General features: G+C 39.9%; 2 protein-coding genes across 2 annotated transcripts; one reads left to right on the forward strand and one right to left on the reverse strand.

The window, feature by feature from the left end:
* Positions 1-313: 313 nt before the first annotated feature.
* On the forward strand, positions 314-8736 carry LOC106611322 (required for meiotic nuclear division protein 1 homolog). Its single transcript, XM_014211396.3, has 12 exons — positions 314-504; positions 945-1425; positions 1709-1814; positions 1932-2007; positions 2106-2145; positions 2972-3072; positions 3315-3421; positions 3561-3625; positions 3797-3873; positions 6885-7005; positions 7334-7450; positions 7617-8736. Exons 1-12 carry the CDS (start codon positions 461-463, stop codon positions 7647-7649), a joined length of 1368 nt encoding a protein of 455 aa, XP_014066871.2. The 5' UTR covers positions 314-460; the 3' UTR covers positions 7650-8736.
* A 1799-nt stretch (positions 8737-10535) lies between these two features.
* On the reverse strand, positions 10536-17785 carry LOC106611321 (uncharacterized). Its single transcript, XM_014211395.3, has 2 exons — positions 11882-17785; positions 10536-11768 (listed from the first exon to the last, which is right to left on the reverse strand). Exon 1 carries the CDS (start codon positions 17738-17740, stop codon positions 11921-11923), a length of 5820 nt encoding a protein of 1939 aa, XP_014066870.3. The 5' UTR covers positions 17741-17785; the 3' UTR covers positions 10536-11768; positions 11882-11920.
* Between the last annotated feature and the right edge of the window lie 4705 nt (positions 17786-22490).

The raw sequence follows: 22490 nt of genomic DNA on the forward strand, positions 1-22490 counted from the left end.
GAATTATAATTGAAATAATCTGTCTGTAAACAATTGTTTGAAAAATTACTTGTGTCATGCACAAAGTAGATGTCCTAACCGACTTGCCAAAACTATAGTTTGTTAACAAGAAATTTGTGGAGTGGTTGGAAAACGAGTTTTAATGACTCCAACCTAAGTGTATGTAAACTTCCGACTTCAACTGTATAGGGGGGAGTTCTTGGTTGATATACAGTGCGGTTTCCAGGAGTCTCCAGGCAACAGAAAACATTGTCTCTCATTTCACCACAGGGGGTGCTGTGTTTCAAAATCCTCTAGTCGAGGATGACGCAAATTTGCGTCACCGCAACCAGGAAATGCAGTAGCTGTTCAAATTAAACTTTATGCACAACAAGGCTGCATTCGAACTGTCATGAGTATCTAATGCACGTTTCACACCGAGTTAGATGTGACTCAACGCAAATACTGTAGTTATTTTAACATGACAAGCATTAGAACATCTTCTTGTTTTAGTAGCCTGATTTGGTGAGTTATTTTCTTTAAGCTAGATAGCTAACGTTATAACTCATTGATTTGAAGTTAACTAGCTACCTTGCAAGTGCTAGTGCACGAGCCTTTCTTCATGGAAGGTTTGATGTGGCGTACATGCCTCGTGCTTTATTGTGAGCAACAGCGGCATTCTAGTAACCAATGACCATAATGTCCAGAACGTTTATTGTAATCTGGCTAGCTACTTAGCTATTGCATGCATTTCCATTCAGCCAAGGTCAATTTTCCTGATACAAGAAATTAATGCAAATAGCTAAAACGTTTGTAATGTGCAGTCCATGATGCATTTCTTTGTGTGAAGGTATTCAAATTGGTTCCTCTTGAGTAGAATAAACCTCATAGATATGTTGGTTCCATGATTTAGCTAGTCAATACAGTATGCTTATGTTTTCTCATCTCTTTGCATTCCTGTGTAGTCCAATCCATAACATGTTCTGGACACTGTTGTGCCGACTGAGGATCCAGAAGCCTTTGGGGAGTAGGACATGTACCTATAGGTTCACCTCTGTCAATCTGTCAGACCCTATCGAGCCACATGTACCACCTAGAACTCGACTAGCTCCCTGGACCACCTCAGACTCTGTTCATCATAGGACGTGTCACTCAAGCACACACATCCAACAGCATGGCTGCACTGTCAGACGAGACGGGGAGCGAGATGTTTCGTATGCGGCACGACATTTTAACACCTGTGTTCAGTCACTATCAGCTGTCCCTGGTCAGCCCACCTCCACCAGACCCTGGAGTTTCAGTATACAGAGAAGGTTTTATTCAACAGCTCCTGTTAAATCAGTGATGAAACCAGTGACCGTGCTTGGAAGTGGCAAAAAAATTCCTAAAGGCCCCAGGACCAAACAACCATCCAGAACCAATCAGCCGACCCCAAAGGAGGACAAGGTGAAGCCGTCCGTCCATCAATCAGATTAGAAGACTGGGAGATACTTAATAAATTAACGAATGGATGGATGGTGGGCTGGTGGACGTATGAATGGAATAGGATTTATTGATGCCTAGTGAGGAAATTGGATGAGGTACATACAGGGACATTAGAGACACACATCAGAGCATATAGACTTGAGCCCTATCTTAACGTCGCATATGATCCAATTCTGATTCTTGATAATGTGGGGTTAATATGTCATTAACAATGTTTGCATCCATGTTCTATCTGACCCCATAGGATATGATGCAGTGCATTGCCTATGCAACAGCAGACCAGTACCATCTGCCAACACTCTGCCATGACCTCATAGCCCACGGCTTCTATGAAGTAGATTTACCAAGAGGTAGGCCAACACCTTTTTACTTTACTTCATGGATACTGTAGGCTAATTCCTTACTCTTTTCATGGCTGTGCAATGTAACAAAAGGCACATTTTGATTATAATATATTTGAATTTCAGATGCCTCAAATGCACTCGTAATATGCACTGACAATGCCCAAAAACCCAGTGATAATGCAACAATGTTCTTCTTCAGGTATGTCCTCTTTTGTTCTGTATGTTATTGGTTATGTCTTTTACATTACTTATTGTTTTGTTTTGAATATTAATTAATTAAGCCATTTTTACTTCTAGGGAGGGGTCAGTGGTCTTTTGGAATGTTGAAGAGAAAACAGTAAGAATAATTCTGATCATATTGCACATAAGAAGTCACAATAGTAATTATAGTTCTGATAATGACAAAGAAGATCACATTACACTCACTTAAAAATCACTAGGGGAAGGTGTGGTTCTCTTGAATCAGGTAGTCTAACATGCTGACCAAACCGCATGCGCAAAAGTTGATTTTGTTCACCCACACCAGACGCGATCAGGGGACACAGGTTGAAATATCAAAACAAACTCTGAAACAATTATATTAATTTTGGGACAGGTAAAAAATTATTAAACATTTATGGTAATTTAGCTAGCTAGCTTGCTGTTGCTAGCTAATTTGTCCAGGGATATAAACATTGGGTTGTTATTTTACCTGAAATGCACAAGGTCCTCTACTCCGACAATTAATCCACAGATAAAACGGTAAACCGAATTAATTTTTCATCTCTCCTCCTTCAGGCTTCTTTTTATTCTTTGGACTTTATATGATGGTTGGCAACCAACTTTACGGTGCATTACCACAAAGATGGACTGAGTGTGGACCTCAGTTCACTTTTCAATCACCCACATGTGTATATGCTCCTAAAAACCAATGAGGAGATGGGAGAGGCAGCACTTGCAGCGCGTTGAGCGTCACAAATAGAACCAAGTTCTATTTTAGCACCTGGCCACGCTCGCGAGCAGTGTGGGTGCAATGATTGAATAACATGTATGTGTACATTTCTTTTTGCAGTGCGAGCGTTGTGGTCAGCATGGTAGCAGGTGATTTGTAGAGGGAGCTGCAGATATTGTCAGTTACAGATCAATAATGACATTTCTTGCTATTGAACTGCTTTGTTTTTCAGATGAAGAAAGTGATGAGGATCTTGGAGCGGCATGAGATTCATCCCTACGAGGTAGCTCTGGTCCACTGGGAAAATGAAGAGATCAACTACACTATTGGAGAGTACGTCACCTGATATGGTTGGTCGTTACAGATCAATGATTGCAGTTTCAATAATGTTATATGGATTACAATTAAATGTAATTGTAGATTTCTGAAAAATGAATGACTTGATATGTCTTTAACATTTATCATTGTTTAGTTTTAATTTGGATGATAATAACAATTGTATTACTCTGCTAGGATAGGGAACAATTAGTTGTATATCGTTGTCTTTAGTGATCAGTGTCTTTTGTTCAACCCAGGGGAAACTCAAAGCTACAACGTGGTAACTTCCTGCTGAACAGTGAAATAGATCCTGACAAGGCCGTGCTGGATAAATTTGCATTTTCAAATGCCCTTTCTTTGTCAGGTTAGTTTGAACCTTTTTCATGTTACTGTTTTTTGTTACTGTATGAAACAAAGCATTACTGTTAAACGGTCCAGGTACTATGGTGATTTATCCTTACTGTCAGTATACTGCTCTCCCGTCTGTCTGGGTTTTGTTGCAGTGAAACTGGCCATATGGGAGGTGGCTTTGGATGACTTTGTGGAGTCGATTCAGTCAATTCCAGAGGTAGGTTAACAATAATCTGTGTACAGTTTGGATCTCCACACTTGAGAAACAATCATCTCAAATCATGAGTAGAGAATCACGTAAAATCATCATTACGAATTGTTTGTCGCTGTAAAAATAATTTTTGTTTGTTCCTCCCAACTAACTAGATTATATGCACTTCCCATTCAGATGCTGAAATCTGGGAATAAAATAAAGCTGTCCAGAGCAGAGGTTATGCAGAAGATCGGAGAACTCTTTTCTCTGAGGTAAAGTCAATTTAAAGCTGTGACTCTTATTTAGGGCTGTCCTGGACTAAAACATTTCTTGGTCGACCGAAAGTCGTCTGTTCCAATCAATTGGTAATAGTTTTAAAACATGTTTTTTTCCATATATAGACACACTCTGTGTTTTAATGAAATCAGTTATGTATGCATTGAGCTTGTCTGATGCTTTAAGCTCACTATTTGATGAAGTAAGACACAAATGACTCAAGAGGGAGCCAGAGATCAAGATGACCAGAAGATAAAAACCTTAACCTGTCCCGACTATCCTCCTCCCGCTCCTGGCTTTCGCAGATTCTGCCACTACTCTCCTGAAGTTGTCGGTAATAGGCTACACGTGGAGTCTGCAAACTTTGTCATGTGGAATGCCAATTTATCTTGCCATTTCTACCGATCTGCATGCCAGTTATGGTTTTCATATGCACATTTTCGTGGAACAGTTTAATTTCATTTATAATAAGTCTTTGTTTCTCAAAATCATTGTCATGTGGTTAATCAAAATTCTATCCCAATGTAAATGATACAAACCTAAAAGTAACTTATATTGCCATTTCCAACTATGTAAAAATTGCCTTGTCATTCTCAATGAATGTAAAAACAAACTTTGTTAACTTGCTGTTTGAGGTGGAAAAAAACATTACTTTGAGAAGCTCCACAGCTCATTAGTGGTGGTGCTTTAAGCCAATCAGAAATACTATGAGATACCCAAATGGGCACATTTATATGCCTACATTTGCGAGCAGGCCAGGTAGCCTAGGCCTACTTCTATGCGTAATCAGGTTACTCAACATTGACAGGAGCGCTCCAAACAAAAGACAATTACTAAATTGACAACTCGTAAATGGAATGAAATTAACCAAAACTTGTTTCTCACAAGTGTAGCATAGGTTGTGTGCTCTGCAAACCTATGTGTCCACTCACTCCGACAATGAGAACGGTAAAAGACTGGAATAATAACATATTGAATGTGTTAACAGACATTACCGTAACCAAACAAACATTGTAGGTAACAGTACATGTACTACTGGTGATGTATGTAATGGGGAATTGATAGACACTAACAATCAAACGGAAACAATTCACACAATTGAAGTTATGAAACAATGAATGTGCACAAATTGGCAGGAGAGAGCGCATTCTGGAGAGTGACGTGCATTGTGCAGCCACACTCCCCTTTTTCTTGGACTGTGCCATTCCCGCAGTATTCTGCAATGGATTAGTCTCAGCCTCCGCAGTGGATTAGTCTCAGCCTCCGCAATGGATTAGTTTACTGAAATGGGTGCGAGTAAGACAGGTGTCTCGTGCCAATATATAAAAAAAGATGTATACAGTCAAGTTTGGACACCTACTTATTCCAGGGTTTTACTTTTACTATTTTCTATATTGTAGAATAATAGTGAAGACATCAACTATGAAATGACACATGGAATCATGTAGTAACCAAAAAAAGTGTTAAACAAATCAAAATGTATTTTATATTTGAGATTCTTCAAAGTAGCCACCCTTTGCCTTGATGACAGCTTTGCACACTCTTGGCATTCTCTCAACCAGCATCGTGAGGTAGTCACCTGGCATGCATTTCAATTAACACGTGTGCCTTAATGCGTTTTCAGACAATCTGTTGTGTTGTGACAAGGTAGGGGTGGTGTACAGAAGAGCCCAATTTGGTAAAATACCAAGTCCATATCATGACAAGAGCAGCTCAATTAAGCAAAGAGAAATGACAGTCTACCATTACTTTAAGACATGAAGGTCAGTCAATCTGGAAAATGTCAAACTTTGAATGTTTCTTCAAGTGCAGTCTCAAAAACCATCAAGCGCTATGATAAAACTGGCTCTCATGAGGACCGCCGCAGGAAAGAAAGACCCAGTTACCTCTGCTGCAGAGGATAAGTTCATTAGAGTTACCAGCCTCAGAAGTCAGCAATTAACTGCACCTCAAATTGCAGCCCAAGTAAATACTTCAGAGTTCAAGTAACAGACACATCTCAACATCAACTGTTCAGAGGAGACTGTGTGAATCAGGCCTTTGTGGTTGAATTTCTGCAAAGAAACCACTACTAAAGGACACCAATAATAAGAAGAGACTTACTTGGGCCAAGAAACCCAAGCAATGGACATTAGACCGTTGGAAATCTATCCTTTGGTCTGATGAGTCCAAATTTGAGAGTTTTGGTTTCAACCGCCGTGTCTTTGTGAGACGCAGATTAGGATGATTAGCATGGAGGAGGTGTGATGGTGTGGGGGTGCGTTGCTGGTGACACTGTCAGTGATTTATTTAGAATTCAAAGCACACTTAACCAGCATGGCTACCACACCGATACGCCATCCCATCTGGTTTGGGCTTAGTGGGACTATCATTTGTTTTTCAATAGGACAATGACCCAAAACACACCTCCAGGCTCTGTAAGGGCTATTTGACCAAGGAGAGTGATGGAGTGCTGCATCAGATGACCTGGCCTCCACAATCACCCGATCTCAACCCAATTGAGATGGGTTGGACTGCAGAGTGAAGGAAAAGCAGCCATCAAGTGCTCAGCATAATGTGGGAACTCCTTCAAGACCGTTGGAAAAGCATTCCTCGTGAAGCTGGTTGAGAGAATGCCAAGAGTGTGCAAAGCTATCAAGGCAAAGGGTGGCTACTTTGAAGAATCTAAAATCTAAAACCCTTTTTTTGCTTACTACATGATTCCATATGTGTCATTTCATAGTTTTGAAGTCTTCACTATTATTCTACAATGTAGAAAATAGTAAAAATAAAGGTGTGTCCAAACTTTTGACTGGTACTGTGTGTATGTGTGTGTATATTTATTTATTTATTTCCTACTGCTCGACTAAAAAAAATATATCGGTCAACCGACAGCCTATCAACCAGTTGAATATTTGGGTTCAGCCCTACTCTTGTTTTATAAAACATTTGAACGAACTGAATTGTATTGTATTACATTTTCCACTGTATCTATCAACCTGAGCTCTGACCTGCTGTTCTGTTCCAGACACTGCATCAACCTGAGCTCTGACCTGCTGATCACGCCAGACTTCTACTGGGACAGAGAGAACCTGGAGATGCTCTATGACAAGACGTGTCAGTTCCTCAACATCAACCGCCGGGTCAAGGTAGGGCTATAATATAATAATTATATGTAATTTACCAGATGCTTTTATCCAAAGCGATTTACTGTCATGGGTGCATATATTTTACATATGGTCTGTCTTATTCATCGTTAGTATGAGTTTATGGATCATATTTGATAAGATTTGATTTGGAAGCAGATGCAGTATTACTTGTAAATGTAGCTATGTTGTTTCTTCTGGGAAATAGTCCACTTTAGTCATAGGCAGCAAACCTTAAAAATGCTTGTCATTATGCAAAAAATGATAGTGGCATTGAAATCCATTTGCAGCAGTGGAGCCTACAGTTGCCTGTTGTCCTATTGTTTTTCAGGTAGTGAATGAGAAACTGCAGCACTGCACTGAGCTAACAGACCTAATGAGGAACCACTTGAGCGAGAAGCACAGCTTGAGGCTGGAGTGGATGATCGTCATCCTCATCACTATCGAGGTCAGAACCTAACGCACCTCCTCTAACTACATGGTTTATGTTCTGGTGATGATGGTTATGATTAAGATTATAGTGTTTCTAGCATTATAATGAACAAGAACAAAATGTCACCTTATCATTAAATGTTTAATATCCTCTCAGTAATCTTTTGGTTTGGTTTCTTCAGGTGTTGTTTGAAGTTGGCAGAATGATTTTCTGAAGAGCTTCATCAGCGACGATAAAATACAGATTTAAGGAAAGAAAAAGACTAACAAATGCCTATTTTATTAATTACATTATGATCATAATGAACAAAACGTTGAAAAGAAGGCTAAGCTTTGACCCCAAAGAATGCAACTTACTGAACATAAGAAAATCGCACAACTACGGTAGACTTACTGTTCGTTAACACTAGAAGCGATGGGATTTGATTTATTAGGATCCACATTAGCCAATGGTGACAGCTAATCTTACTGTGGTCTTACACATAACAAAAAATATTATACAATTTACATAAATGTAAAAACATGTAGTGTGTGTGTGCATCTATTAGTTACACATACATGTCAGTACATACATGCAAGTAGCTCACACGGGGGAAAGGAGTTGTGAGGGGTTGCTTTGCAAGAAGTAACACATTTTTAATGGACAGACAGCCTTGATACAAATTGAGAAATATCACTGTAGAAGATAGGATTTTGGTTGGTGGAAAGAGGCTAAAAAGAAGAGAAGTTCACATTTAAGCAAATCACCAGTGTCTCTGCCACACAATGTAAAAGATAGCCAACCGAGGGAGGCAATGTCTCACTAGCTCACTTTGTGACTGTTGGATTTCTGTTTCAAATATGTATCCAAATGTACTCATTAATATATAAATGGTGTTTGGGGCTTTATATGCTTGAGTTTGTTTGTATTTAAACTTAAAATTGCCTATGTGTATTGATTAAGTGTATGTATTTATTTATTTATTTGGAGACATACATTTCTGTTTGTCTTCATTCTAGCAAACTGTATGATAATTCAAACAACCAATCCAATGGCTCATGATCCCAGTGACTTGTCTGTAAGAAGTTGAGCCCTATTAGAGCTTCAGGTCAATAAGAAGATGCTAATTGTCTATGGTCTTACCATGTCAAATGTTATTCAGAAGATGCTAATTGTCTATGGTCTTACCATGTCAAATGTTATTCAGGTTCACGATGTGATCCGTGAAGATCAACAGCACTTAAATGTAGTGACAGCTGTCATCTCCTGTGAATTTTTTGGTGTTTTGATTTATAAAATAAAGTGGAGTAAACTTAATTGCATATTGTAAGTACTGTACGTGTCTTGCTTTATTTAGTATAGGTAGAACCACAGTGACAGAACCATAACTCGTATGTAAGAAAGGCCCTGAGAGGCTCGGAGTGGTCCTTCAAGCTGTATGTAAACCCCTTTATCTGGCTCGGAGGACTGCTCGGGGTCCAGCCAATATCTACAGTTGAAGTCGTAAGTTTACATACACTTAGGTTGGAGTCATTAAAACTCGTTTTTCAACCACTCCACAAATTTCTTGTTAACAAACTATAGTTTTGGCAAGTCGGTTAGGACATCTACTTTGTGCATGGCACAAGTCATTTTTCCAACAATTGTTTACAGATTATTTCACTTATAATTCACTGTATAACAATTCCAGTGGGTCAGAAGTTTACATACACTAAGTTGATTCTGCCTTTAAACAGCTTGGAAAATTCCAGAAAATGATGGCATGGCTTTAGATGCTTCTGATAGGCTAATTGACATCATTTGAGTCCATTTGGATGTATTCCAAGGCCTACCTTCAAACTCAGTGCCTCTTTGCTTGACTTCATGGGAAAATCAAAATAAATAGACCACAAGTCTGGTTCATCCTTGGGAGCAATTTCCAAACGCCTGAAGGTACCACGTTCATCTGTACAAACAATAGTATACAAGTATAAACACCATGGGACCACGCGGCCATCATACCGCTCAGGAAGGAGACGTGTTCTGTCTCCTAGAGATGAATGTACTTTGGTGCGAAAAGTGCAACTCAATCCCAGAACAACAGCAAAGGACCTTGTGAAGATGCTGGAGGAAACAGGTACAAAAGTATCTATATCCACAGTAAAATGAGTCCTATATCGACATAACCTGAAAGGCCGCTCAGCAAGAAAGAAGCCACTGCTCCAAAACCGCCATAAAAAAGCCAGACTACGGTTTGCAACTGCACATAGGGACAAAGATTGTACTTTTTGGAAAAATGTCCTCTGGTCTGATGACAAAATATAACTGTTTGGCCATAATGACCATCGTTATGTTTGGAGGATAAAGGGGGATGCTTGCAAGCCGAAGAACACCATCCCAACCGTTAAGCACGGGGGTGGCAGCATCATGTTGTGGGGGTGCTTTGCTGTTGGAGGGACTGGTGCACTTCACAAAATAGATGGCATCATGAGGATGGAAAATTATGTGGACATATTGAAGCAACATCTCAAGACATCAGTCAGGAAGTTAAAGCTTGGTCGCAAATGGGTCTTCCAAATGGACAATGACCCCAAGCATACTTCCAAAGTTGTGGCAAAATGGCTTAAGGACAACAAAGTCAAGGTATTGGAGTAGCCATCACAAAGCCCTGACCTCAATCCTATAGAAAATGTGTGGGCAGAAATGAAAAAAAAACGTGTGAGCAAGGAGGCCTACGAACCTGACTCATTTACACCAGCTCTGTCAAGAGGAATGGGCCAAAATGTACCCAACTTATTGTGGGAAGCTTGTGGAAGGCTACCTGAAACGTTTGACCCAAGTTAAATGATTTAAAGGCAATGCTACCAAATACTAATTGAGTGTATGTAAACTTCTGACCCACTGGGAATGTGATGAAATAAATTAAAGCTGAAATAAATCGTTCTCTCTACTATTATTCTGATATTTCACATTCTTAAAATAAAGTGGTGATCCTAACTGACCTAAGACAGGGAATTTTTACTAGGATTAAATGTCAGGAATTGTTAAAAACTGAGTTTAAATGTATTTGGCTAAGGTGTATGTAAACTTCCGACTTTAACTGTATATGACAAAACAGTTGTGCAAATGTTTAACATTGTGGTGATAAAAAGATTAGCATTTTATTTCATTAACAGCTTTGAAATATAAAAATGTCCATGCAACTCTTATGTTTTGCATTTAGATATTAGTTAATATTACATTAACAGGAATATATCATTTCAACAAAGGTTATCAGGTTTACATCATTTGTTACCAGAAGTCAAAAGAAAAACAATACACATACACACACATTGAAACTATTGCAAGGGTAAAAACAAGCTGCCATCATGACATTGCATAAGCATTCAATAAGGCTATGTTCTGAAAAAGTTTTAAAATCTGAAATTAAACTTACCAAATATATTTGTAGTTATAGACAAACAAAGCCAGTATGTGTGACTTGTTAACAAAATAGCTTTACATATATGTTCACAGGCAAAAAAACGAATACACAAATATAGTTTTGTCTTTCAGATGCAACTAGCGATAAAATTAGCATTTTGTATCAGTATTCGTGGTCTGTGTCAACTAACCATTGCAGTGCATAGTTTGCAAACTTTGCATATAGTAAGTCAACTATATAATTCTATGAGATGATGAAGATCAATGGTAATATTTAGAGGAATGATCTCATTCGTGCAAATGCAATGTGATAAAAATTCTAGTCACTACACATCTCTGAGCAAATGTTATATTACCGGTATGTACTGATTTGAGCAAACATTTAATGTCTTACAGAAGTCTGATAAAACACAGAAAGATCCCGAAAAAATCTACATACCTGTATATCTAATCACAGTTTGTCTTTGCATTATTTTGGTGAGCAGTGGGTAAATATGTCCTGTGTAATGTGAGTGTATTATATGTTGATACAAATAAATGTTAGACTACTGTTCAATCCACAAATTACATTATGAGTAAAGAAAATTTCACTCAGATACTCTGTGTAAAATAAACTTATCTGATGCAAAGGGAAGGACAAATTGTCTTAATTCAAACATAAATAATATATAGTATACATTATCCTACCTCCAACTTCTGATAATATGACATGAAAAGGAACAAAAATTGTATTCAAAGAGGTACAAGTACTTAACAGACATACTGATATAATAGCATTGCAACTAACGTGAATGTATTCAAAGAGCTGAAGAAGGTCTCCAGATGCAAAAGTGTGCTTGGTAATGGAAGTCAGGATGGATGCAGCTTTACCTCCGTTGTGGTGGGTCATCATTCGTGTATGGACTTCTACCTTCTCTTTCAGGGATTCCTTGGTAGTCGAGCAATCTTTTAGCTTGTTGAACGAAAAAGGACAGAAAAAAATTCAGGAGGATATTATTTCAGTATACTCCTTCAAGTACTTAAAACCCAAAGTAATATAACGAGAAATTAAAAGGACTGACTTACCAGTTCATAATACGTCAGTTTGTTGGAATGGCTGAAGTCTTATTTGTTTTCACTTATAGATTGAAAGCTTTGAGGCTCAAGTGCAATATCAAAGACCTCTTCACTGACCTGCAGCGTCTCCTCTACTCCTCCACCCATTTTGTTGCTCAGAACTTCTAAGACATGGGATTTTACTGTGCCAAAATCTTCCTCAGCATCCAGCCACACTTCTTGGTCATTCTCGTCCTCTGTGTGTAGGATAGACTCTTCTGCATTCATCATTACTTGTTCTCGTTCTGCTTCAGGTTTTGGGGTGCACACCACTAGTTCAGTTCGGGTATGCAGTGGTGCTGGAGGGATATGCAGTGGTGCTGGAGTCGTATGCAATGATGCTGGAGTCGTATGCAGTGGCGCTGGAGGGGTATGCAGTGGCACAGGAGGTGCAGTGTCATTTGTTTGCTCAATTTGACTGACTTCACAAAGTTGAGTACTTTCCATTGATTCTGTTGGAACGCAGTCAGTATTCACAGCACTTTTTGCAGTAGTACTTGCACTTTCTATTGATTCTTTCAGAAAGCTGTCAGTGTCCACTGCAGTACTACTTTGAGGTGGCCAAATAGCAAGTGGTGGTGAATCCAATCCCGCAGACACCACTCCAGTGTCTCTGGGTTCAATGTGAAGATGGATATGGACATGGGATTCAATAGATAGTCTCTTTTCAAATGACTCAACTGATTCCTTTGCTGATTGTACTACCATTCCAACCAGTTCTTTCTCATGCCTACTGGTGGAGTCTGAATCTACTTCGGACGCAATAATAAATTCAGCCTCCGTTCCATAAACTTCTTGCACATTTGACTGCAAACAGGACTCTACAAATGTATTGGGAACTATGTCATCTGGTACTTTGTCAACCTCGAAAGTAGACTCTGCAAATGTCTCGGGAGTTGTTCTATCCTCACATACTGTATCAACTTCGAGAGAAATTGAGGGCTCAGTTTCTTTGTCTGAAAGTTTGTGCGCATTTCCCTGAGTATTAAGTTCTAAGTAGTTTTCAAATAAGTGAATTTTCTTTTGCACCTGTGCAGCTACACCTGTACATCCTTGAGCATCTGTAACTGCCACCACTGGTATACCCTCTGGTGATTTAGAAACTTTGGCTTCACTCGTTAATTCAATTTCAGCCTTTTCACTTGATTGTGGTACAACATTGGAGTCAGCTTCTGATGAGTTCTGCTGTACATGTTGGAGTATTTCTTGAGTTATAATACTGCTTTCCTCTTCAAACATGGCCTCCTCAATCTTCTCAATGGCATTCTCACCTTCTCCTTTATCCTCCATTTTGTCACAAATGTCTAAGACTTCCTTAACACCGGTTGAGGAAACCACCTCAAGTGCTGTCTCCAGAATCGCTTCAGCTGACCCAATCTCAGCATTTGCATCCGTCACTTGCACTTGGATCTCATGACCCTTGACATCAGTTAAGACTACAAAAACTGCATCAACAATTGCTTCAGCTGATTCAATCTCTACATCTATCTCTTGTACTTTGATCTCATGATCAGTGACATCAGTTAAGCCAACTTCAAGCACACTCTCAATAATTACTTGAGCAGACTTTAGCTCTACATCCGCCACTTGTACTGTGATCTCGTGATCATCAGTTGAGCCCAACTCAAGGGTTGTCTCAACATGTGCTTCAGCTGATTCAATCTCAGCATTCACCTGTTGTACTAGAGTCTCGTGATCAGTGACATCAGTTGAGCTAACTTCAAGCACTGTTTCAACAGTTTCTTCAGCTGACTTTATCTCTGCATCCGCCACTTGTACTCGGATCTCAAGACCATCAACAAACTGTGCTGATGGCACATTCTTCCTCACAACCATGTCCCCTTTCTGAACCATAGAAGAGTCGATAAGTGGGCTTATAGCACCCACACGATCCATTTTCTCTGAGGATTCTACTTCAGGTGCCACTATGCCAATCAAAGATTCCAAAACATTTGATGATTCTAACTTCAGAATATCAGGCATTGCAGTAGCGACATCTTGATCATCACATGTGATTGTTTCTTCAACTGGTGCATTCTCCATGTCTGCAGAATCCTCCGAAACATCCATGAATTCCTCTTTTTCTTCTTTAAGAGTGACCTCCTTGAGAGCCTGTGTGAAAACAAGTTTGTCTGTGACCGACACTTCCAGATGCTCTGTATCAGGCTGTGGAGTGTCTTCTGCTATGGACTTTCCTTCAACCTGAGCTACACCCTCTTCTGAATTAACAGTGGCTACAAGTACAGGTCTTACCTCTTCTAACTCGTTTACAAATTCTGTTAGTTGGTCCTTTTCAATATCTATATGCATGATTGGAATTGATTCATCTTCAGCTTTGTGTACCTCATCTGTTGTGATTCCTGCAGCACCAGACTCTTCAGTTTCCTCAGGTGCCAACTCTGTGGGTTCTACCTTGCTGACTTCTAATGGACACTCCACCACATGAGTCACTGGGCTTTCATCAACAGCATCTATTTGTTGCGACTCTTCACCTTTGCAGATTGCAACTGCGTATGATTTATCATGAGCTGTCAAAACTGTTGCTTCCGTCTCTTTTGGTGTCTGTAATATTTGTGGAGAAACTGAAACAGCAGCTGCTTCCAGGTGCGGGTCTTTTGTAATTACCGATGAGAGAGTTGGGGTTCTGTTAATGGTTTCAACAGCCTCATGCAGAAGTACCTCTGTGTCTTTCAACTCGTATTCTGCAGGCACAGGCGTTGTGTTGCCTGATGTTTTGGGAGACTCCTCTGTCAGCTGTGACACTGCTGAAACCATTTCTGTTGATTCATCATCTAGAGGTTCTGGGGCAGTGACTGCTTCAGATGTCAACTCGATTAGGTCCTCGGCAATGGTATCGTCTCGAGTGGCTTCTTCAGCAGTGGACACTTGTGTGGCAATGGTCTCCTCTATTACGCCTTCCTCAGGTATATCACTGAGTTGCTGATGTTTACTTATGAATTCCGTAAGGTCCTCAAAGTCTTTCGAAGCAGTGGGGGATGTTGATGGGGCCAACTGCTCTACAGTATCTTTGGCTTGAGCCTTCTCTGCTTCAGTGGGTAGGGTGTCTTTGGGTACGGCCGATTCGATGACTAGCCTAGAGACATCTGGCTGGGTTTTTTCTTCTGTAATGTGTAATGGAGTTTCTATAACAGCCTCAGTTAATATTCTGTGTTTCTCTCCTAGCTCTTCTGCATCAAACTCGGACATGGGGACCACTGCTGGTGTTTCAGAGTCCTCCTCATCATCCGATCCAACACCTTTATCTGCCTTGTCAGAAGATATTGGTTCCTGCTTTCCTCCATGCTTTCGCTTTTTGCGTCCAGGGATGAGTTTCTTTAGAGAAAATAAAGACTCCTCTTTGGTGATTTCGCTGTCAGATGCCATCTGCTCTGGTGAGCTAACTTTGCTGGCCTCCTCGGTTTTTGCCTTCCTATTTGAGGTGACCAGCTTTTTAAGGGATTTCCATGTTGACCCCCCTTCACTCCCTAAGGGACTTACAGCTTGCTCAGGGGAAGAGGTCAAATGTTCATAACCTCCCTCCTGAGAACTATCCAGTGAAGACTCTGCAGTGTTTCCAGGTTCACTTAGTGTTTCACCTTCATTCATGGGTGCTTCCTCCTCTGAGTCAGATGTTTTTCTTCCTCTCCTCTTTGCAGATCCACATAGAAGGGCCTCCCAAGAAACAGATATTTCTACTTTCTTTTTGGTCTCTTCTGTGAAATGTTCTAGTACCTGCTCTCCTTCACTTTGCTTTGGCTCCTCATGTGAGCCTACAAGTGCTAACTCATCCTCACTCTCAGAAGATCTTTTGGGACGTCTTGTGGGCGTCATTAGCTTTTTGAAAGAAGTCCAGGTGCCATCCTTTTTCCTTTCACCGTCAGAGGTTACATCACTATCTGATTCGTGGCTTGACCCTAACGGAGCAGACATTTTTACCTGCTCTGCTGCTAATTCTTCTGTTGAAGAGGCAGGATGTTCTCCTCTCTGGTACTCCTCTGACTCTGTGGATGACAGTAAATCCTCAGCAACATGCTCACCAGACCTGGTCAACTCATCTGATTTCTTACCTCTCCGCTTCCTAGAAAGCTTCTTCAAACCAGCCCCATATAAGAGCTTCCTGAGTGGACTTCCTTGGTTTTTAGCTTTCTCTTGTGAGCTAAGAAGTTCAGCGTCATTTGAGATAACTGTGTGGAATCCCAAAGAAGGAGACTGCTCTTCAAGTATATCCTGGACTGGACTTCCTTGGCTTTTAGCTTTCTCTTGGGAGTCAAGAAGTTTGGCTTCATTTGTTTCAGCTTCATTTGAGGTAACTGTCAGTAATACCTCAGGAGCTGGCTCCTCTTCAGGAACATATTCTGTGACTGTGACGAATCCCCATGAATGAAACTGTCCTTCAAGACTTTCCTGGCTTTTAGCTTTCTCTTGAGAGCTAAGAAGTTTGTCGTCATTTGTTTCAGCTTCATTTGTTATAACTGTTACAAATCCCCAAGAAGGAGACTGCTCTTCAAGAATATCCTGGACTGAACTTCCTTTACTTTTAGCTTCCTCTTGAAAGCTAAGAAGTTCAGCTCCATTTGAGATAATTGTCTGTAATTCCTCAGTAGCTGGCTGCTCTTCAAGGACATCCTCTCTGTTGTCACTAGTTTTATGGACTTTACTCATCATCAGTTCAGGGACATTGGATGTCTCAGCCATCAGGGAATCTGTTACTGTCTCTTGAACTTCATTCTCATTTTGTTTCCCCTCAATGACCGGTATTGTCTCAACATCTGGACTGATCTCGTCTTTTGTTTGTTCTTGCTCAAGACCAGCTTCCTCTGGTGTGTTTACATCCTCCTGTTTTTCAATGCTTTGCAGTTCGTGTTTTTTCTCAACAGTTTCATCTTTGGGCGTTTCCTCTCCTAAATTGTTTTTATTTTTCTTTAAACCAGCGAAGATTCCCGTGGTGAAAAACTTCTTAATCGGGGATATAATTTCTTCTTCAACATCCGGAATGGTTGGTGCTGGTGTGTCTGTCTCTTCAGTAGGGATGACTTCCTCCTTGACTTCGTCCTTGGGTTCCTCATTGACTTCTTCCTTGGGTTCTGTCTTGGGTTCTTCCTTGACTTCTTCCATGACTTCCTCCTTAGGTTCCTCCTTGGGTTGTTTCATGGGTTGCTTGACCTGCTTGTGTATTTTTCCTGTCAGGAAAAAACGTTTAAATGGAGACATTTCTTCAACTATAGGAATGGGTGTGGCTGGTGCCTCTCCCTCTGCCTGTGCCACTTCTTCAGGTGTGATTTCCTCCTTTGATTCTATTGTTTCAGTGGTCTGTTCCTTGGTGGTTTCATTAAGGAACTCTTCAAATGTGAGGTCCGTCATCGTAGGGCGAGAGGTAGAATCATCAGCCGGTTCCACTGGTGAATCAGCAACAACGGTGTTCGGTGCTTCGTCAATATATGCTTCTAGTGCATCATCTACAAGCTCTGGTGTATGGCCAACACATTCTTTTATCGTATCATCAGTCAGATCCTCAGGTGTGCTCTGCTCAGTATTCTCCTCAGCATTATCTATAGTGGTCTCCTCTGTATCCTTGCTGTCTTCGGGAGTATGTGCTTCGCCCTCTTCTTCCTTAGGGCTCACTTCTGGTATTGTGTCAGAGTCTTTTTTCAATGTGAATTTTAAACCAATTGAACTGAAGAACTTTTTAAAACTATCATTGACTTCATTCAATTTAACTTCTGTTTCAGTCTCATTTGTTGATGCTTCGTCGTGTGCATCAGGTGATTCCTTCCCATCACTGTCTGCGTTTTCCAGAGGAGGTACCTCCTCTGTGAGAGTCTCTATCATCTCCGGAATGTCCTCTTTCTGAGAAACGATAGATGAATTTGTCTCACCAACTGTAATGAGAAACAAATATGCATTACTCAAAAGTGTGGGCTAATTGCCTGATTCATATGAATAACTAATAATTATAAACTACTTAACTCTTTTACAGCCCCCTATAAAGCTTAATGTGAACTGTTAACCAATATCATAACATTGTAAAAACTTGAGGAAACAATTGAACTCTTTATCAAGTAACCAAAAGTAAAGCCTTTCTTATACAGACACACACAACCTAACGCTCTTCCAAACTGTGATGACTCACCCTCTGCAACGACTCCGTCTTCACACAGGCCATTGACCTCCTCAGTCTGGTCCTCTGCTTTTTCACTCAGTCCGGAAATCTGTCCATTCTTTTGGAGTAACTAAAATGGAGAAGGGAACATTTTAGATATACCAGTGCATTCAGAAAGTATTCAGACTAGAGGTTGACCGATTATGATTTTTCAACGCGGATACCGATACCGATTATTGGAGGACCATTTTTATATATATATATTTGTAATAATGACAAATACAACAATACTGAATGAACACTTATTTTAACTTTATATAATACATCAATAAAATCAATTAAGTCTCAAATAAATAATGAAACATGTTCAATTTGGTTTAAATAATGCAAAAACAAAGTGTTGGAGAAGAAAGTAAAAGTGCAATATGTGCCATGTAAAAAAGCTAACGTTTAAGTTCCTTGCTCAGAACATGAGAACATATGAAAGCTGGTGGTCCCTTTTAACATGAGTCGTCAATATTCCCAGGTAAGACGTTTTAGGTTGTAGTTATTATAGGACTATTTCTCTCTATGCCATTTGTATTTCATATACCTTTGACTATTGGATGTTCTAATAGGTACTTTAGTATTGCCAGCCTAATCTCAGGAGTTTATAGGCTTGAAGTCATAAACAGCGCAATGCTTGAAGCACAGTGAAGAGCTGCTGGCAAATGCAGGAAAGTGCTGTTTGAATGAACGCTTATGAGCCTGCTGCTGCCTACCACCAATCAGTCAGACTGCTCGATCAAATCATAGACTTAATTATAATAACACACAGAAATACGAGCCTTAGGTCATTAATATGGTCAAATCCAGGAACTATCATTTCGAAAACAAAACGTTTATTCTTTCAGTGAAATACAGAACCATTACGTATTTTATCTAACGGGTGGCATCCCTAAGTCTAAATATTGCTGCTACATTGCACAACCTTCAATGTTATGTCATAATTATGTAAAATTCTGGCAAATTAATTACGGTCTTTGTTAGGAAGAAATGGTCTTCACACAGTTCGCAACGAGCCAGGCGGCCCAAACTGCTGCATATACCCTGACTCTGCTTGCACAGAATGCAAGAAAAGTGACACAATTTCCCTAGTTAAAAGAAATTCATGTTAGCAGGCAATATTAACTAAATATGCAGGTTTAAAAATATATACTTGTGTATTGATTTTAAGAAAGGCTTTGATGTTTTTGGTTAGGTACACATTCGGGACAAGTCTCTGAATGTCCTTGAGTTGCCCAGCCAGAATCTGGACTTGAACCGGATCATACATCTCTGGAGAGTTCTGAAAATAGCTGTGCAGCGACGTTCCCCATCCAACCTGACAGAGCTTGAGAGGATCTGCAGAGAAGAATGGCAGAAACTCCCCAAATACAGGTGTGCCAAGCTTGTAGCGTCATACCCAAGAAGACTCGAGACTGTAATCACTGTAAAGGGTCTGAATACTTACGTAAATGTGATATTTCTGTTTTTACTTTGTCATTATGGAGTATTGTGTGTAGATGGATGAGGAGGGAAAAAAACAATTTAATCAATTTTAGAATAAGGCTGTAATGTAACAAAATGTGGAAGAAGTCAAAGGGTCTGAATACTTTCCGAATGCACTGTATACACAACATAGCTTAAATGTATGAGAAGTCACTTTCCTCAGAGTCATATTTTCCCTTGGGAGAAAGGGGGGACAGCACGTTATCTTGTAAAATGATGTATTGCTTTTAACTCAGGAACCAGGATGTCCTCCTCTAAAAATCTGAGAATTTACCTCCTCAGACAAGTGATATTGGAAAATGTGGGTTACAAACGGGAACCACGGGCACAAATGATTAACAGTCATTTTTGTGCTGTGTTGAAATGCATTACGAGGAGACACCTACAGTATGATGCTCGCCATTCTATGACAGCTAGACAACAATGAACAAAGCAAATGTGCATGGGGGTGTCAGTATATCTCAAATTAAACAATTAAATGTTTCAGTCGCCATGTTGCATCACTGTTTGTGGTTCCAGTCACTCAATTCATGCATTGTTTTGACCTTGTTGACCTGCTGACCTATAACATTATAATAACATTGTAATGAGAAAATATAACATTACAGTACAAGAAAATGCTGCCAAACACACAGTAAAGTACACGTCTTCCTTCATTTATATCTATAATATGGTAATGTGTGATGCTTGCTACACTGTTTTTGGACCAATATGCATGAGACAAGGTGCAAAATAAACATTGCACATTGGTTCCTCATTTCATGACATTGCTTTTACATTGTGACATAATCGCATGACTTTTATTGACAGACTGAACAACCCACAGCTACTTTCCCTGTTTTGCCGTCAGTCTTCACTGAGTAAAGCAAAGTGAAGCCTTCTACAGGCTAAGTACCTCTTTAGGTTCGGTCCCAAATGGCACCCTCCTATTCCCTATTTAGTGCATTACTTTTGACCAGAGCACTATGGGCCTTGGTCAAAATTAGTGCACTAAATAGGGAATAGGGTGCCATTTGGGATGCATACATTGTCTATTTATAGAGAAATTTGGCTCAGTTGGCTGAATCATAGCTGCTGCTGACTCATGATTCTATCCATCCCTGCTGTGGAGTGGTCCTCTAAAACAACATACACTCACTCTCACTCACTCACTCACTCACTCACTCACTCACTCACTCACTCACTCACTCACTCACACACACACTCACACACACACACACACACACACACACACACACACACACACACACACACACACACACACACACACACACACACACACAGAGAGAGCACACACACACACACACAGAGAGAGAGAGAGAGAAATCCACTAAAATGCTCTTAGGACAAAACCTGCTGTCAGCAACAAAGCCATTGTTGTTGTTTACGTTTAATTCCTTAAAGAATATCGAAATTGGTCATCAAATCAAAACAAAAGAGAGTAGAAGTGATAATGTTTGGTAATAACTTATCGTGAATATGCATTGATTAACTATTTATCAGTGTTCACATACCAACAAAAAAAACAAGTATTGAATCATTTTAATTATCAACGTTTGTTAAGCATTTATAAGCATGCTCATTTACACATGCACATTTAGCGGAATTTATAACAGCTTAGTCATGAAAGTTATAAGGTGTAACAAAAGTATTTATTTAGGAATTTGAGTCCACTGGTATTCTCTTATGTGGTCTCCAACAACTGAAACAATATGGTAGAAAGTAAAAAAACTGGCCCATGATAGTGCAAATAATACATTGACTTTCCAATGACACAGGAGATGGGGTATCTCTTTACCAGGTTAGTCCCACTGAGGATGACATATTTATCCCAGGGAAGACCTGGCTAAGAGGCAACGTAATAATATCAACACACAATCAAAAGCCAAACATTAACTTGCAGAGAAGTGGCAAAAATGGCAGTGACACAATGTATGATTGAATTACTTGTTCCTTTTATTTCTTATTCTTATTCGTAATTTTTTTAAGTGCATTGTTGGTTAGGGGCTTGTAAGTAAGCATTTCACTGTAAGGTCTACACCTGTTGTATTCGGCGCATGTGACTAATACAATTTGATTTGATTTGAATATGAACAGCCAGGTCCCTTACAGAGCTGTAATGTATTTCTCTGTCTTTGACCATGCCTATTAACTTGAAGTCATATGTAGCCTAATAAGATAAATAAAAGTAAGCTATGGTCATAAAATTAGGAATTAGACTATTAGAATGGACATGAACCTTCTTATGATGGTATAAAGATCAGCCATTTTGGTCAGGGAGTTGGTCAACCATGGTTTGCCAGTGCTGTGATAAGATATTGTGTAAAATAATAGCTAGCCATACAGCTTTAGAGGAATGATTCCATAAATGTTTCAAATTAACTGCCAATATGCCAACATTCCATTCAAACAGTGCAATCAATCCACAGCCTCACACTGGGTGAAATCACTAATAGGATCTCTATGGTTATGATAGCCTATGTATTGTGAGAATTATATTGACTCCATGTTATTGGAGGTAGCCTAGGAATTAAGAAAGTCTATAGAAATAAACAAAAGAATAGCCTACATGTACTGTATCTAGTCATATCTAGAACCAAAAATACAACACGTTTTACAATGGAGACACACTGCATGAATAAAAGTATGTGGACACCTGCTCGTCGAACATCTCATTCCAAAATCATGGGCATTAATATGGAGTTGGTCCCCCCTTTGCTGCTATAACAGCCTCCACTCTTCTGGGAAGGCTTTCCACTAGATGTTGGAACATTGCTGTGGGGACTTGCTTCCAATCAGCCACAAGAGCATTAGTGAGGTCAGGCACTGATGTTGGGCGATTAGACCTGGCTCACAGTCTGCGTTCCAATTCATCCCAAAGGTGTTCGATGAGGTTGGGGTCAGGGATCTGTGCAAGCCAGTAAAGTTCTTCCACACCGATCTCGACAA

This window comes from Salmo salar, chromosome 09 (assembly GCF_965601325.2).
Source record: "Salmo salar chromosome 09, fSalSal1, whole genome shotgun sequence".
Lineage (NCBI taxonomy): Eukaryota > Metazoa > Chordata > Actinopteri > Salmoniformes > Salmonidae > Salmo > Salmo salar.

Excerpts from the sequence above, each read along its gene's own strand:
- LOC106611321 (XM_014211395.3), bottom strand. The coding sequence starts at position 17,740 with ATGATAGAGACTCTCACAGAGGAGGTACCTCCTCTGGAAAACGCAGAC.
- LOC106611322 (XM_014211396.3), top strand. The coding sequence starts at position 461 with ATGACAAGCATTAGAACATCTTCTTGTTTTAGTAGCCTGATTTG. Across the intron at positions 505-944 it reads TGTTTTAGTAGCCTGATTTG|TCCAATCCATAACATGTTCT; the intron begins GTGAGTTATTTT and ends ATTCCTGTGTAG. Across the intron at positions 1,426-1,708 it reads CGACCCCAAAGGAGGACAAG|GATATGATGCAGTGCATTGC; the intron begins GTGAAGCCGTCC and ends CTGACCCCATAG.